Genomic DNA, 16,175 nt, shown 5'->3' on the forward strand with positions numbered 1-16,175 from the left:
AGTTAATTGATGATGGTTTCCAACACTGCTCTCCCATTGGCTATGGTCCCCAACACCACCCTCCCCATTGGTGATGGCCCCCAACACCACCCTCCCTAATGGTGATGGTCCCCAACTCCACCCAACCCATTGGTGATGGTTACCAACTCCACCCTCCCCATTAGTGATGGTCCCCAACTCCACTTTCCCCATTGATGATGGTCCCCAACACCACCCTCCACATTGGTGATGGTCCCCAACACCACCCTCCACATTGGTGATGGTCCCCAACACCACCCTTCCCATTGGTGATGGTCCCCAACATCACCCTTCCCATTGGTGATGGTCCCCAACATCACCCTTCCCATTGGTGATGGTCCCCAACACCACCCTTCCCATTGGTGATGGTCCCCAACTCCACCCTTCCCATTGGTGATGGTCCCCAACACCACCCTTCCCATTGGTGATGGTCCCCAACACCACCCTTCCTATTGGTTATGTTCCCTAACACTGCCTTCCTATTGGTGATGGACTAGAAACCACATTGCCCATTGAAAAGAAGTTAGTCTTCCCCTTGGTGTGATCTCCACCCTGGCGCCATCCCTGTTCCAGGCCCCTATGCTCACCGATGCCACTTGGAAGGAGTTGTTGGTCCCTCGGTGATCAAGATCGTGGCACATACAGGAGACGAACAGAGCAAGGATTTCAAGGTCACTGCCAAAGGAAAAAGAGGGTGAGTGTGGCAGAAGAACAGATTGTCCGGACTGCCAGGGAACCCCCTCCCCCCAGATGTCCAGGCACCAGGGAAACAGCTGATGTACAAAGTCCTTCCCATTCCACTCTGTCCACACTCCCAATGAACCCTACCCCTTCCCATTCACACCCAACTCTACAATCCCTGTGGATCCCACTGACCCCATCCCTCCCCATTCACCCCCACCTCCATGCTCCCCATGGATCCCACAGAACCACCCTTCCCGCCCCGTCCACTCTCCGAATGACCCCAGCCCTGCCCACCTCGCACCAACAGACCCCTTCCCTTCCCATGGGCTCCAACCATTCCCAATTTCTTCCCTGTGGTGAGTCAATAGCCCCTTTTCCACTGATACCTTGTCCCAGGAATTAATGGGGAAATAACCGGGACAGGGTCCAGTGGAAGGGGAAAACAGCTTGCTGGTGTCAAATGATGTCATTTCATGTCAGGGATTGACGGCCTCGATTGCTACTCATGCTAGCGTGCCAATTAAATGAGTGGAAAAAGGACAACTTCCATCCATTCAATTCGCAGGTCAACTCCCCAATCTCCGGGGATGGGCTGTGTTCAGTGGAAAAGCAGTCAGTGTCCAGGTTAACAGTGGTCCAGTGGAAACAGCACCAAGGGCTTCCTATCCCAGGACCCTGTACGGCCAATTAAACTGGGACACCAGTGGAAAAGGGGCTAATGACCACCATTACTGGAATGAGATTGCTATTCCAGGTTGTGAGATCCAAGCTTTCACGTTAGCCCCTTTTCCACTGGCATCCTAGTTAATTGGCCGTGCGTGGTCCCAGGATAGGAAGCCCTTTGTGCCGTTTTCACTGGGCCACCTTTAACCGGGACACTAATTCCTTTTCCCTGAACACATTCATCCCTGGGGATCGGACTGTTTGACCACCAACCGGAAACGGATGAATTTCTGCTGTCCCTTTTCCACTGGTTTGATCAGCACGCTGGCGTCAGCAAGGGCCAGGGATACGAGTAGGGGTAGAGAAGGTTAATACCCGGCGTGAAATGATGTCATTTGACACCAGCATTCGGACCCTGCCCCAGGAAATTCCCCATTAATTCCTGGGACAGGGAAAGGGGGCTTTTGGGGTTTGAGGAGATCTCTGGACCTTCTCCAGGCTCCGTAGCACAAGCTCAGTGACACAGCCATCTCCACCACTCAGCCCCCATAATGCTGGACAAACCCGAGACAGCTAGGCTGCGTGCTAATTTGAGGAAAGCCGTCATCCTGCTTTGCAACGATTGGCTGAGCCCTTGTGACTCAATGCTCTGGCTGTGCCCTCCAAGCCCATGATGCAGACAACCTGACACACTGATCGCCAGACACCTGCTTACCTCCCCTCACCCTAACCCCACCACTCTGCCTCACCTCTTCTCCACCACCATTCCCTCAAACACCTCCCCCCTCCATCTAAATCCCACATTTTCCATTCCCAGTAATCATAGAAACCATAGAACATTACAATATAGAAACAGGCCCCTTCGGCCCTTCTAGTCTGGGCTGAACCATTTTCTTCTGCCTAGTCCCACTGACCAGCACCCAGTCCATAGCCCTTCATACCCCTCCTGTCCAAATTCTTAAATGTTAAAATTCAGCCCCCATTCAGCACTTCAGCTGGCAGCTCCCTAAACTCCCACCCCCTAAATTTCTCCCCTTTCATCCTTACCCCATGTCCTCTGGTTTGTATCTCATCTCACCTCAGTGGAAAAAGCCGATCTACATTTACTCTATCTCCCCAATTTTAAATACCTCCATCAAATCTCCCCTCATTCTTCAGCGCTCTAGGGAATAAAGTCCTAACCTGTTTAACCTTTCCCTGTAACTCAGTTCCTCAAAGGTTGTCTCCTCATTCCATTAACATTCCCATTTCTTCCCCATCCCATCTGCCCCCTCACTGCCCACTGCCCCCTCCCACTCCTGACCACCCCAACCTTCCTATCTCATCTGCTTCCTTCCACCCCAGTGGCTTCCCCTACCTTCCTGCTGCTAATGTCCCTTCTCTATTCTCTGCCCTTCCTGCAAAGGTCTCTTCCCTCCCCCCCACTCCTTCTAGACTGATGCTTTACAGAGGCCCTTTGGCCTATTATTCCATGCTAACCCATTTACGCTGATCCCATTCTATGCGATATATAGTCACAATCAACTCTCCCCACTATTTCCTCACCTCCAGCAGGGTGTAATTACCCCCCCCCCCCCCAACATTCCACTCTCAGCAGCCCAGAGGAGGGTTGTGGGTTCTGGGGAGCAGCAGACCAGTGCAGGGCACCAGAGCAGAACACCAACCTTTGCGAGTAGGAGAATCCTGAGGAACCTACAGGGTAGGGAGACAGTGGACTAGAGGAAGGCTCGGAAAATGAAAGACTCGCACTGGGCTGTGGGCTGCTGGAGACCGGCTCATGGGGACCAGGGACTGGGATCCGTGAGGGTGCTGACCAAGGAGCTCCTGAGGGCCTCGGGCATTGACAGCTCCTTGACCGTATTGGGAGGAGAGGGTGGGACTTTGGGAACCGGGGACGGAGGAGGGAGACTAGGAGCTCGGGGTCACCGCTGGACCGGACAGGAGACCGTGAGGCTGCAGAAGTGGTGGGAGCGCAGGAGGCGGGGACATCGGAGGGGGTGGCAGGATCCACTCGGTGTTTCTGAAGGGACTTTCTTCTGCTTCTCTTTCTCTTCTCGATGTGGTGCTGGGGCAACTGGCTCGTCTTTGTGTGTCGTAACAGGGAGAATAAATTGGATCTCGATCATGAATATTCGGGACATTGGGGGAAACCGGAGCAGCCGGGTGACAGGGATAGCATGCAAACTCCACACAAACAGCGCTGGGGGGGTGTGGATCGAACCAGGGACTCTGGTGCTGGGAGACCTCCTGCTCCAGGTCGCATCACCTTTGGCGGCCCCGCATACTTACAACAGCAGGTCCAGTAGCTGCAGGTTCCGGTAGAGAAGGTAACAGAAGTGTGTTACGGAGAAGGCGTGTGTCCAGTTGTGGTAAGGAGGGTCCCTGTAACCCCTCTGCACCATCATACAGAACCTGTGTGAACAAGGCTGTCAGCAAGGGCCCACACTCTATCGTCCACCTTCTAAAATTTACCTTACAAACAGATTTATTTTAAATTTTAAAATTTAGACCTACAGCCCAGTAACAGGCCATTTGGCCCATCAGTTCGTGCCACCCAATTACACCCCATTAATGTACACCCCAGGTACATTTCGAATAGTGGGAGGAAACCAGAGCACCCGGGGAAAACCCAGAGAACACAGACAGCGAGGGATTCGAACACTTGTCCCAGTCATTGGTGCTGTAACAGGGTTGCGCTAACTGTTACGTCAACTGTGATCTTGGGGGTCTGTTTTGAGTGAGGATACAGGTTTGTTAGGTCTCAAAGGCAAGGAATCAGGACACAGTTTTGGTAGGGAAGGATTTTATTAACAGAAGGCAAGTGTGGGAAATGGTAACAGATGCAGTGTATATCTTCTTCTTCTTCTTCTTTGGCTTGGATTCGCGGACGAAGATTTATGGAGATGTAATGTCCACGTCAGCTGCAGTCTTGTTTGTGGCTGACAAGTCTGATGCGAGACAGGCAGACACGGTTGCAGTGGTTGCAAGGGAAAATTGGTTGGTTGGGTATGGGTGTTGGGTTTTTCCTCCTTTGTCTTTTGTCAGTGAGGTGGGCTCTGCGGTCTTCTTCAAAGGAGGTTGCTGCCCGCTGAACTGTGAGGTGCCAAGATGCACGGTTGGAGGTGGGATCAGCCCACTGGCGGTGGTCAATGTGGCAGGCACCAAGAGATTTCTTTAAGCAGTCCTTGTACCTCTTCTTTGGTGCACCTCTGTCACGGTGGCCAGTGGAGAGCTCGCCATATAACACGATCTTGGGAAGGCGATGGTCCTCCATTCTACAGTCGTGACCTACCCAGCGCAGTTGGATCTTCAGCAGCGTCGATTCGATGCAGTGTATATACACACACACAAACATGCAGACACACGCGCACACATGCACACAATTTACAGCTGTCGTGGGTAAAAGGTAGCGGCAATGAAACAATGCGTACAGTTTATTAGCGATCGTGGGATTGGTAAGTGATTAAACACACGCAGACAACTAATAACAAAGGTGGGAACAAACAATATACACACACACACGCAAACAAGCAAGGGAAAAGTCAATATGATGCCTACCTCCCCTTGACTCTGTGCAGGGACGGCTCTATGTTATTTACGGACCATAATCAATGCTCCCAACCCTATTTAAAACACAGCAAAAGAGAGAGAGCAGAGAGCACATGGCACCTTTATAGAGCTGGTGGCCCAGCCTAGGTCGTTAGTAGGGTCCAATGGCAGAGACAGACAGACAGAGAGAGAGAGAGAGACATGAAGAGAGAGAGAGAGAGAGACGGAGAGAGACAGAGCTGGATGAGAGGAGACAAAGAAAGGGGAAGGGGAGAGACAGTGGGGTGGCTAATGGAAACCAGAGAAGTCGATGTTACTGATAGGGCCCAGATGGAAGATGCGGGTGGTCTCAATCTGGCAGTGCATGAGATCATGAATAGACATTTCAGCAAGGGATTGGGACGGGAATTGAAATGGGTGACCACAAGGAGATCGACGCTATTGTGGCGAACATTGCCAAGGTGATCAATGAAGTGATGTCTGCGTCCAGTCTCTCTGATGTAGGGGAGGCCACAACGGGAGCACCAGATGCCATAGAGACAGCTGCTGTCAAAAGAATCACAGGGACAAGAAAAAAGAAACCAAAAATGGATGGCCTGGTTAGTATTTAGCGCAAGGTTGTTACAGCGCCAGCAACTCATGTTCAAATCTGGTGCTGTCTGTAAGGCGTTTTTACATTCTCCTCCAGTCTTCATGGGTTTCCTCCAGGGGCTCCGGTTTCCTCCCGCCCTTCAAAAAATGTTCCGTAACGAAGGGGAGAATTGATAGAAGTTTACAAAATTATAAGGGGTACAGACAGAGTAAATGCAAGTAGGCTCTTCCAACTTCTATTGGGAGAGATAAATATGAGATGACATGGCTTTAGGGTGAAAGGGGAAAGGTTTAGGGGGACCATCTTCACTCAGAGACTGGTGGGAGTGTGGAACAAGCTTCCATCTGATGTGGTGGGTGTGGACTCGATCTTGAGTTTTAAGGATAAATTGGATAGATACATGAATGGGAGAGGTCTGGAGAGTTATGGAATGGGAGCAGTTATTGGGACTATCTGAACACTGGTCAGCACAGACTAGCAGGGCCGAATGGCCTGTTTTCTGTGCTGTGGTGTTCTATGGTTCTATGGATGTAATCGATTAGGTGTAATTAGGCATGATGGATTTGTGCTAATATTAATCTTTAAAGTTAAAACATAGTATATATATATTGTCTTCGTGAAGTGATTTTGTGGGTTGGATAGGGGGTCACACGTAATTCTTTGAGATGGCAGATGACAAGCCATTTTCAGATTTGAAGCATCTGGAAAAACAGCAATAAAAATTAGAATTGAGTACTTCATTCAATTGCTGTAACAATGGGCATTTGTTCAGAAACATCTGTTTACACCCACAGCCATTCTGCTGGCTGGTTAACAGACAATTTGGAGTCTGATCCACTCAAACATCTAGAAGAGATGCTTTTAGTATATACATGTAAAGGTAAAGATTCCATTATTGTTATGTAATACTACATTTAGGCTGTAACAGACATGAAATTCTTTAACTTTTTGTTGACTGTAAGGCAAACAGAGAGTTGCCACTTTGTCCAGTGCCCCTCGCAGAAACCTGCAGCACCTGGTGTTCCAACTACTGACCGGTCCTGAGTTTAGCTTTTGGGATCAGATAATATCCCCTTTCACACTTGTGTCCCACTAAATCGGCCGTTCAGTGTCCCAGGATAGGAATGGGGATTCGTGTTTTCTCACTAGACCACTCCTAACTGGGACAGTGAGCATTTTCACACGTTGGCAAGGAGCCAACCCTGGGGTTAGGACTGTTCTACCTTCTACCGTTGACGTCATAACACATCGAGCGATGGTGGACCTGTCCTAAATCCTGATCAATGTATTATGATCTTATATTTGAACAAAATTAATCATGCCTAATTATAGCATAATTAAGCTTTATGTACAGCACAGTATGAGCCCTTCAGCCCCTGTTGTTGTGCCGACCTATATAAAACTTTATAAGGGACCGTGGAAATGTGCCAGCAATAAATAGCAATAACGGACAATTTTTAAACAGGGTGGGAAAGATGGTAGCGCTATCGCACACAATTTGTACAGTGTGGGAACGTTGATAATGCTATCGTGTACAATTTATAAATACCATGGGTAAAAAGTGATGGCAGACCTGCCCTCCCAGAATGCCATGTGGCAGAGAAAGGGTTGTATGACCGGATGCTTGCATGAAGCATTCATGGAAGGGTTTCTTTGCACGATGTTCTGGGAAGTCAGGACTGCCATTTTTTTTTTTGCACGGTTTATAAATTGTTCACAATAGCGCTACCAACTTTCCCCTGCTGTTTAAAAATTGTCCGCTATTGCTATTTATTTCCTCTCTCTCTCTCTCTCTCACTCCAGCTGCGACTTTCCCATGGCAAAATTTATACCTTCATTTTAATCTTTTCTTCCTTCATGTTCCTGCACTCACGCAAAAACTTGGGACATTTCTATCCCACAATTCAATTACCTGTTTCACACTTGCCTGATTGGAATGCAGATGCCGGGGATTGCAATAGGGGTCGAGGCTGTCTATCTCTCATCTGATGCCAGCATTGAGAAGTTTTTGCTTTCACACTGGACACTTGAAAGGCCGAATGACCGTTAATTCCAGGGATCACTTGCAAGTGTGAAAGGGGTGCATTCGGGCTATCAGGTTTCTGCTAACGTAAAGTAACTTTGAATGAAACTTCAAGACAGGAATGATGTCATGTCATGTGGTAAAGATACTTCAAGACAGAAAGCATTTGTGAATATTATGGAACTAATTTCAAACTGAAGCAGAAGACGCCCGGCCACCCTGTAAGTAAGACAGGATTGAGATGCAGTGACAAAGAGCTGCTTATGTTCTCCTTATGAAAAAGAGGAACACCGAAGAAGTGGTTCTGAAGAAAATAACCTCTTCCGACCATCTCTTTAAGAGAGAGAGGACAGTCTCGTTGTGTCAATTTGAAATGGTCACCTTTCATTTAGAAATCAAAATTAATCTTGCGTCTGAAAACGGTCACCTTGTCTGGATTTGTGAAATCATCATGGAAGAAAATAGCCACTTCACTGGAGGAGATTTATCGTGTGGAACACAGATTCTGAAACCTCCAGACAAGAGTGGAAAAAATCACTCGTATGAAGAAACATTGCTCTGAAAAACAACTCTACAAGGAGGTCCTGATGACTTGATGTTTCCAAATAATTCACATTTGCTTTTGAGCAGCAATTTGAAGAATTCTGATGCTTCACTTTTACTCCAAAACTGCTTTTGAACAACAGTAAAGACTTTGAGTTTCAACGCAAAAACTTTCCGAGACTGAACTTTAAAATCTTCTCTCAAATCAAGCTTAAACAGTAATGGTTTGGGTTTTGCCCCCTTCCCCACCACTCACTCACACACACACACACACACACACACACACACACACACACACACACAGAGCGGGGTTAAGTGCTATGATATTAATATTTAATAATAAAAATTATTGTTTTGAAGATACCAGTGACTTAGTGAATTACTGTTGCTGCTGGTCTGGTTTGGTTTGTAATAGGACAGCACAGGCTCGTGGGCCCAAAAGACCCGTTACTCTGCCATATATCTACACTCAATTTAATTTAAATTTAAAATGATCTCTTCAGGGCATCAAAAGCACGTTTAGTGTAGTGGTCAGCGCAACGTTATCACACGTTATCACAGAGATTTGATAGAGGCATTTAAAATTATGAGGGGGGGATGGACAGAGTGAATGTGTGTCGGATTTTTCTAGGTGAGATGCAAATCAGAGGATGTGGGAACGGTGAAAGGGGAAAAGTCTAGGTGACCCAGGTTACTCTGTAAGGAGTAGGTACGTTCTCTCCGTGTCTGCATGGGTTTTCCCCAGGGGCTCTGGTTTCCTCCCACCGTTCAAAACATACCAGGGCTATCGGTCAATTGGTGCTTTTGGGCAGCATGGGATCATGAGGCTGAAGGGCCTGTTACTGCACTGCAGCTCGTCCAACATCGAGCCGGTTCCTCCCTCCCGCACGGTCCTCGACAAAGAAAAAGACCTACCTTGCAAGCGTCCTCACATCGATCTTGTAGTTGGTGGTGAAACCCATGTCCTGAGCCATACTGAGGACCGCCTGGAATCAGAGGAAGGGCTCCAAATTATTAACCATGAAAATTGGCAAGGAGCTTGTCACGGTTAGTGTGATGCTATTACAACGCTGGTGATCCGGGTTTGAATCCGCCGCTGCCCATTAGGAGTTAAACAGGAAACTCGGCAGACACTGGGGTCAAGCGCTGTACACAAAGGTGCTGGAAAAACTCAGCAGGTCATGGAGCGTAAAGGGGAAGTAAAGGGGAACCAACGTTTCAGGCCTGGGCCCTTTGTTAAGGTGTGAGTAAAAGCAGGTAGGCACCTGAATACCCCACGACCTGTTAGTCTGTACTCTTCCCCCTGCCCCTTCCCCCCTCTGCTCCCCCCCAACCTTTTATTTAGGTGCCAGTCTGTACTTGTTCAGCTCTTGATGAAGAGCCCAGACTCCAAATGTGGGTTATCCTTCACTCCCTGTGGACACTGCATGATCTGCTGAGTTTCTCCAACACGTTTGGGTGTTTCTGCCTGTAGAGAGTTTGTACGTCCTCCCTGTGTAACGATAAGGCCCTGCAGAATGCAGTAGAACAGATAGGTCTGTAGAGAAAACTTTTGGCATCTTGGCCTTCATAAATCAAAGTATTGAGTACAGAAGTTGGGATGTTATGGTAAAGTTGTATAAGACATTGGTGAGGCCAAATTTGAGGGAATTGTGTGCAGTTTTGGTCACCGAACTACAGGAAAGATATAAGATAGAAAGAGGGCAGAGAAAATTTATTAGGATGTTTCCCAGACTTCAGGAACTGAGTTATAGGGAAAGGTTAAACAGGTTAGGACTTTATTCCCTGGAGCGTAGAAGAATGAGATTTGATAGAAACATTTAAAATTATGAGGGGGGATGGACAGAGTAAATGTGTGTCGGCTTTTTCTAGGTGAGATGCAAATCAGAGGACATGGGTTAACGATGAAATGGGAAAAGTCTAGGTGGTTTTCAACCTTTTTCTTCCCACTCACATCCCAATTTAACTAATCCTTACGCCATCGATGCTCTGTGATTAGTAAGGGGTTGCTTAAGGTGGGATGTGGGTGGGAAGGGAAGATTGAGAATCACTGCTCTAGACCTAATTGTTATTGAAATATTTTGCTTGAGAAAAATGGTCATTGGCCCATTTCCTTTGGAGTTCTGAAACAGTACACATAACGAGTCAATAAGGTAAAATTAAAACAGTGGTTTTCAACCTTTTTCTTTCCACCCACATCCCACCTTAAGAAATCCCTTCCTAATCACAGAGCACCGATGCCAGAGTGATTATGTGAATGGAAAGAAAAAGGTTGAGAACCACCAGTTTAGGGGTAACTTCTTCACACAGAGAGTGGTGGGGGTGTGGAATGAGCTGCCAGCTGAAGTAGGCTCAATTTTGCCATTTAAGAAGAATTTGGATAGATACATGGATAGGAGGGGTATGGAGGGTGATGGACTGGGTGCAGGTCAATGGGACTAGGCAGAATAATAATTCAGCACAGACTAGAAGGGCCGAAGGGGCCTGTTCCTGCGTGGTGTTCCACGGTTCTAGGTTTTCTCCAGGTGCTCCGGTTTCCTCCCACCCCATAAAAAATCAACAGGAATTGTAGGTTAATTGGGTGTATTGTTTTCAATTTAAATTTGAATTTAAAATTTTGACTTACAGCGCGGCATGGGCTCAAGGGCTAGAAGGGCCGATTACCGTGCTGTATGTCGAAATTTAAAATTCAAATTTAAATTGAAAACAATTGTGAACTCCCATACTGATACGGTTCAATCTGGACCGCGTGGGCCTGTTTCTGTTCATGTTCCTGCACCATGTCTCAAAACTTCAATACAGGAGGCCACCACTGGATAGATCAGAGTGGAAAAGCCTAGCTAAGATGAAGGTAGAACTAGGGGACACAGCCTCAGGAGTCAGGCCAGTAGATTTAGGACGGAGATGAGAGGAACTGGTTTTCCCAGAGGGGGTGAATCTGTGGAATTTACTCCCCATTGAAGCAGTAGGGGCGACCTCAGTAAATATATTTAAGACCAATTTGGGTAGATTTTTACATAGTTGGGGAATTAAGGGATATGGGGGAAGGCAGGTGGGTGGAGATGAGCCCATCATCAGATCAGCCATTGAATGGCGGAGCAGGCTCGACAGGCCGGATGGCCGTCTCCTGCTTGTGTTTCTTATGTTCTTATTCTTGGAGTGACACAGTTAGAGTAGCGGGTTGTGCAACGCTGTAACAGCACCAGTGACCTGGGTTTGAATCCGGTACTGGCTGTATGTCCTCTTCATATCTGCATGGGTTTCCTCCGAGGGCTCCGGTTCGCCCCCCCTCACTCTTCAAAAATGCACAGGGGCTGTTGGTCAACGGGGTGGAATTGGGCGGCGTGGGCCGGTGGACCTGTTACCGAGCTGTGCGCCTAAATTAAAATTCAATTCTGGGACAGGGGCCGCGGAGGAAAAGTGGCAGCTGATGGGGTGATCTGGGGTTTGGTCTCTTCACTGCAGGGGAATCCACACCCTCTACAGCGGACGAAGGAGCGGAAAGCGGCCTGCTGCAGGAACCTCGGCAGGCCGAGCGGCCTCCATGGGGAGACCATCACTGCTCGACCTACTGAGTTCCCCTAGCAGGCCACCTGTCGCTCTGGATTGCAGTGTCTGGATGCAGTAGATTCGATTAGCTGGCTGAGGAAACCAGAATTAGTCTCAGCACTACAGAATTTCAGGAACTGCAGTGGCTCAATTGCCAGTTAATTAATTGCAAGGCTGGGCCTGGAGAAAATTCTGCCAAAGGCAGAGAGGACTTTTGTAAAACCCGGACTGGATTATGAGTGAGTACATTGAGTTCAAAATGTGGAAGATTAATGGCAAAACATGGAGTAGGTTCTTTCAAATTGTGGAGTGGGCCTATTTTAAACATTGGAGTTTAAACACACTGACTGTGCCAAAACAGGAAATAAATATTCAGTAATAATTAATGTCCTTCAATGAGTTTGTCGTTGGGGAGTCTGATGGTGGAGGGGGAGCAGCTGTTCCTGAACCTGCTGTTGCGAGTCTTGTGACACCGAGACCTCTTTCCTGATGGCAGCAGCGAGAACCTGTGTTGTCTCCACAGGTAGGAAAGATTTAGCGGGATATGGGCCAAATCCAGGCAATTAAAAATTGGACAACTTGGTTCTAGAATGTGGTTGGCGTCGAGGTTAGCACGATACTGTTACAGCGCCAGCGACCCGGGTTCTAATCCCGCACTGTCTGTGAGGAGTTTGTATGTTAACCATATAACCATATAACCACTTACAGCACAGAACAGGCCAGTTTGGCCCTACTTGTCCATGCCGTAGCAAATCCCCACCCTCCTAGTCCCACTGACCAGCACCCGGTCCATACCCCTCCAGTCCTCTCCTCTCCATGTAACTATCCAGTCTTTCCTTAAATGTAACCAATGATCCCGCCTCGACCACGTCTGCCAGAAGCTCATTCCACATCCCCACCACCCTCTGCATAAAGAAATTTCCCCTCATGTTCCCCTTATAATTTTCCCCCTTCAATCTTAAACCATGCCCTCTAGTTTGAATCTCCCCCTTTCTTAATTGAAAAAGCCTATCCACATTTACTCTGTCTGTCCCTGTTAAAATCTTAAACACCTCTATCAAGTCCCCTCTCAATCTTCTATGCTCCAGAGAAAAAAGCCCCAGTCTGCACAACCTTTCCCTGTAACTCAGACCCTGAAATCCTGTCAACATTTTCGTGAACCTTCTCTGCACTCTCTCTATTTTGTTTCTATCTTTCCTATAATTTGGTGACCAAAACTGTACACAGTACTCCAAATTTGGCCTCACCAATGCCTTGTACAATTTCATCATAACCTCCCTACTCTTGAATTCAATTCTCCGATTTATGAAGGCCAACATTCCAAATGCCTTCTTCACCACACCATCTACCTGAGTATCAGCCTTGAGGGTACTATTTACCACAACTCCTAAATCCCTTTGTTGCTCTGCACTCCTCAATTGTCTACCATTCAATGTATATGACCTATTTAAATTTGCCTTTCCAAAATGCAGCACCTCACACTTATCTGTATTAAATTCCATCAGCCATTTCTCAGCCCACACCTCCAGCCTTCCTAAATCACCTTTTAATCTACGATAATCTACCTCACTGTCCACAACACCACCAATCTTTGTGTCATCCGCAAACTTGCTTATCCAATTCTCCACCCCTAACTCCAGATCGTTAATATATATAACAAATAATAGTGGACCCAGGACCAAACCAATAGACAATAGACAATAGGAGCTGGAGTAGGCCCTTCGGCCTGTCGAGCCAGCACCGCCATTTTACAGATCATGGCTGATTACTACCATCAGTACCCCTTTCCAGCCTTATCCCCATAACCCTTAACTCCTTTGCCCACTAGAGTCTTATCTAACTCTCTTTTGAACATAATCAGCGAATCTGCCTCTACCACCCTCTGTGGCAGAGCATTCCACAGATTCACACTTCTCTGGGTAAAAAAATGTTTTCTCATCTCCGTCCTAAAGGGCCTACCCTGTATTCTTAAACTATGCCCTCTAGTCCTCGTCTCCCCCATCATTGGGAACAAGTAATCCGACTTCACCCTGTCTATCCCCCTGATGATTTTGTATACCTCAATCATGTCCCCCCTCATCCTTCTAAACTCCATCCGATACAAGTCCAGTTTTTCTAGCCTTTCAGCATATGTCAACCCCGCCATCCCTGGAACTAACCTTGTAAATCTGCGCTGCACACCCTCTATAGCTAGTATGTCCTTCCTCAAGTTTGGAGACCAGAACTGGACGCAATACTCCAGGTGGGGTCTCACCAGGGCCCTGTACAACTGCAGAAGGGCGTCTCTGTTCCTACACTCCAATCCCCTCTTTATGAAAGCCAACATGCCATTAGCCTTCTTCACAGCTTTCTGAACCTGCATGTTAGCCTTCAGTGACCGGTGAACTAATACACCCAGATCTATTTGCACTTCCCCACTCCCTAGCTTGTCTCCATTTAAATAATACTCAGCTTTCCTATTATTGCCCCCAAAATGGATAACCTCACATTTGCTCACATTGAACGTCATCTTCCATTCAGCAGGCCACACCCCCAACCTGTCCAAGTCCCTCTGCATTTTCCTGACATCCTCCTCACACCCCACACCGCCACCCAGTTTCGTGTCATCTGCAAATTTGCTCAAGTTATTAATAATCCCCTCATCCAAATCATTTACATAAATTACAAACAACTGAGGACCCAATACAGATCCCTGCGGCACTTTACTCGTCACATCCTGCCATCCTGAAAAAGACCCGCTTACTCCAACCCTTTGTTTCCTATTTCTTAACCAATTTCCCATCCATGTCAGCACCTTACCTCCAATACCATGCTCCCTGATCTTGCCCACTAGTCTCCCGTGCGGTGCGTTATCAAAGGCCTTCTGGAAGTCCAAATACACCACATCCACTGGCTCTCCCAAGTCCACCCTCTTTGTCACATCCTCGAAAAATTCCAGAAGGTTAGTCAAGCATGACTTACCCTTAAGGAATCCATGCTGACTAGCCCTTATACTATTATTTCTGCCTAAGTGTTCTGCTATTTCTCTTTTTATGATAGATTCCAATATCTTCCCCACCACTGACGTCAGGCTGACTGGTCTATAATTTCCCGTTTTCTCCCTCCATCCCTTCCTTCTTAAAAATCGGCACCACATCAGCCACTCTCCAATCCTCAGGGACCTCCCCCGAATCTATGGAACTTTGGAAAATGTCGACCAGTGCTTCCTCAATTTCCATAGCAACTTCTTTAAGCACCCTGGGATGCAGCCCATCAGGCCCTGGGGATTTATCAGCCCTGAGTCCCAACAATTTACTGAGGAACTCCACTAGTCACCGGCCTCCAATTGGACAAACAATTTTCTACCACTACTCTCTGACACCTCCCATCCAACCACTGCTGAATCCATTTCACTACCTCCTTATTTATACCTAATGCCTCCACCTTTTTTCCTAACCTCCTGTGGGGAACTTTGTCAAAAGCTTTACTGAAGTCCAAATACACAACATCCACAGCTTTCCCTTCATCAACCTTTTTTGTAACCCCCTCAAAGAACTCAATCAGGTTTGTCAAGCATGATCTACCCTGACAAAACCATGCTGATTACTCCCTATCAATCCCTGTACCTCCAAAAATTTGTAAATAGCATCCCTCAGAACACTTTCCATCAACTTGCCCACCACAGACGTCAGACTTATAGGCCTATAATTCCCAGGTTTGCATTTGGACCCTTTCTTAAACAGAGGAACCACATGCTCCACCCTCCAATCCTTTGGTACCACCCTCGTGGCCAGTGACATCCTAAATATCTCTGTTAATGGCCCCACTATCTGTCCACAGGCCTCCCTGAGTGTCCTAGGGAATATTTTGTCTGGTCCGGGAGATTTATCCACCTTTATCTTTTTTAACACAGCCATCACTACCTCCTTGGTTATCCTTATATGCTTCATGACCTCCCCACTATTTTTCTTTACTTCAACTGGTTCAACATTTTTTTCCCTAGTAAATACCGAGGCAAAGAAATCATTCAAAATTTCCCCCATTTCCTCAGACTTCTCACTCAGCCGACCCTCGCTATCTACAAGGAGTCCAATTTTATCTCTCACTAATCTTTTACTTTTAATTCAGAGCCAGCTCTTCAGCGCTTGACATCCTGTTTTGCGGAAACTGCCAAAATGTTTGGCCTGGAAGTCAGCCTGAAGAAAACTGAGGTCCTCCATCAGCCAGCTCCCCACCATGACTACCAGCCCCCCCACATCTCCATCGGGCACACAAAATTCAAAACGGTCAACCAGTTTACCTATCTCGGCTGCACCATTTCATCAGATGCAAGGATCGACAACGAGATAAACAACAGACTCGCCAAGGCAAATAGCGCCTTTGGAAGACTACACAAAAGAGTCTGGAAAAACAACCAACTGAAAAACCGCACAAAGATTAGCGTATACAGAGCCGTTGTCATACCCACACTCCTGTTCGGCTCCGAATCATGGGTCCTCTACCGGCATTACCTACGGCTCCTAGAACGCTTCCACCAGCGTTGTCTCCGCTCCATCCTCAACATTTATTGGAGCG

At 47.4% G+C, this 16,175-nt stretch overlaps 1 protein-coding gene across 6 annotated transcripts in view; it reads right to left on the reverse strand.

Moving 5' to 3' along the window:
- Nucleotides 1-16,175, reverse strand: part of LOC138739666 (cGMP-dependent 3',5'-cyclic phosphodiesterase) — a 284,647-nt gene that overhangs the window by 20,113 nt on the left and 248,359 nt on the right. For all 6 annotated transcript variants that reach the window (XM_069892183.1, XM_069892180.1, XM_069892182.1 and 3 more), the window contains 3 exons: nucleotides 8,988-9,058; nucleotides 3,655-3,777; nucleotides 606-693 (listed from right to left, as the gene is read on the reverse strand). In XM_069892183.1, coding sequence (XP_069748284.1) covers nucleotides 606-693; nucleotides 3,655-3,777; nucleotides 8,988-9,058 — 282 coding nt within the window. The remainder of the gene's footprint in view (nucleotides 1-605; nucleotides 694-3,654; nucleotides 3,778-8,987; nucleotides 9,059-16,175) is intronic.

Source organism: Narcine bancroftii, chromosome 7, assembly GCF_036971445.1.
Source record: "Narcine bancroftii isolate sNarBan1 chromosome 7, sNarBan1.hap1, whole genome shotgun sequence".
Classification (NCBI taxonomy): domain Eukaryota; kingdom Metazoa; phylum Chordata; class Chondrichthyes; order Torpediniformes; family Narcinidae; genus Narcine; species Narcine bancroftii.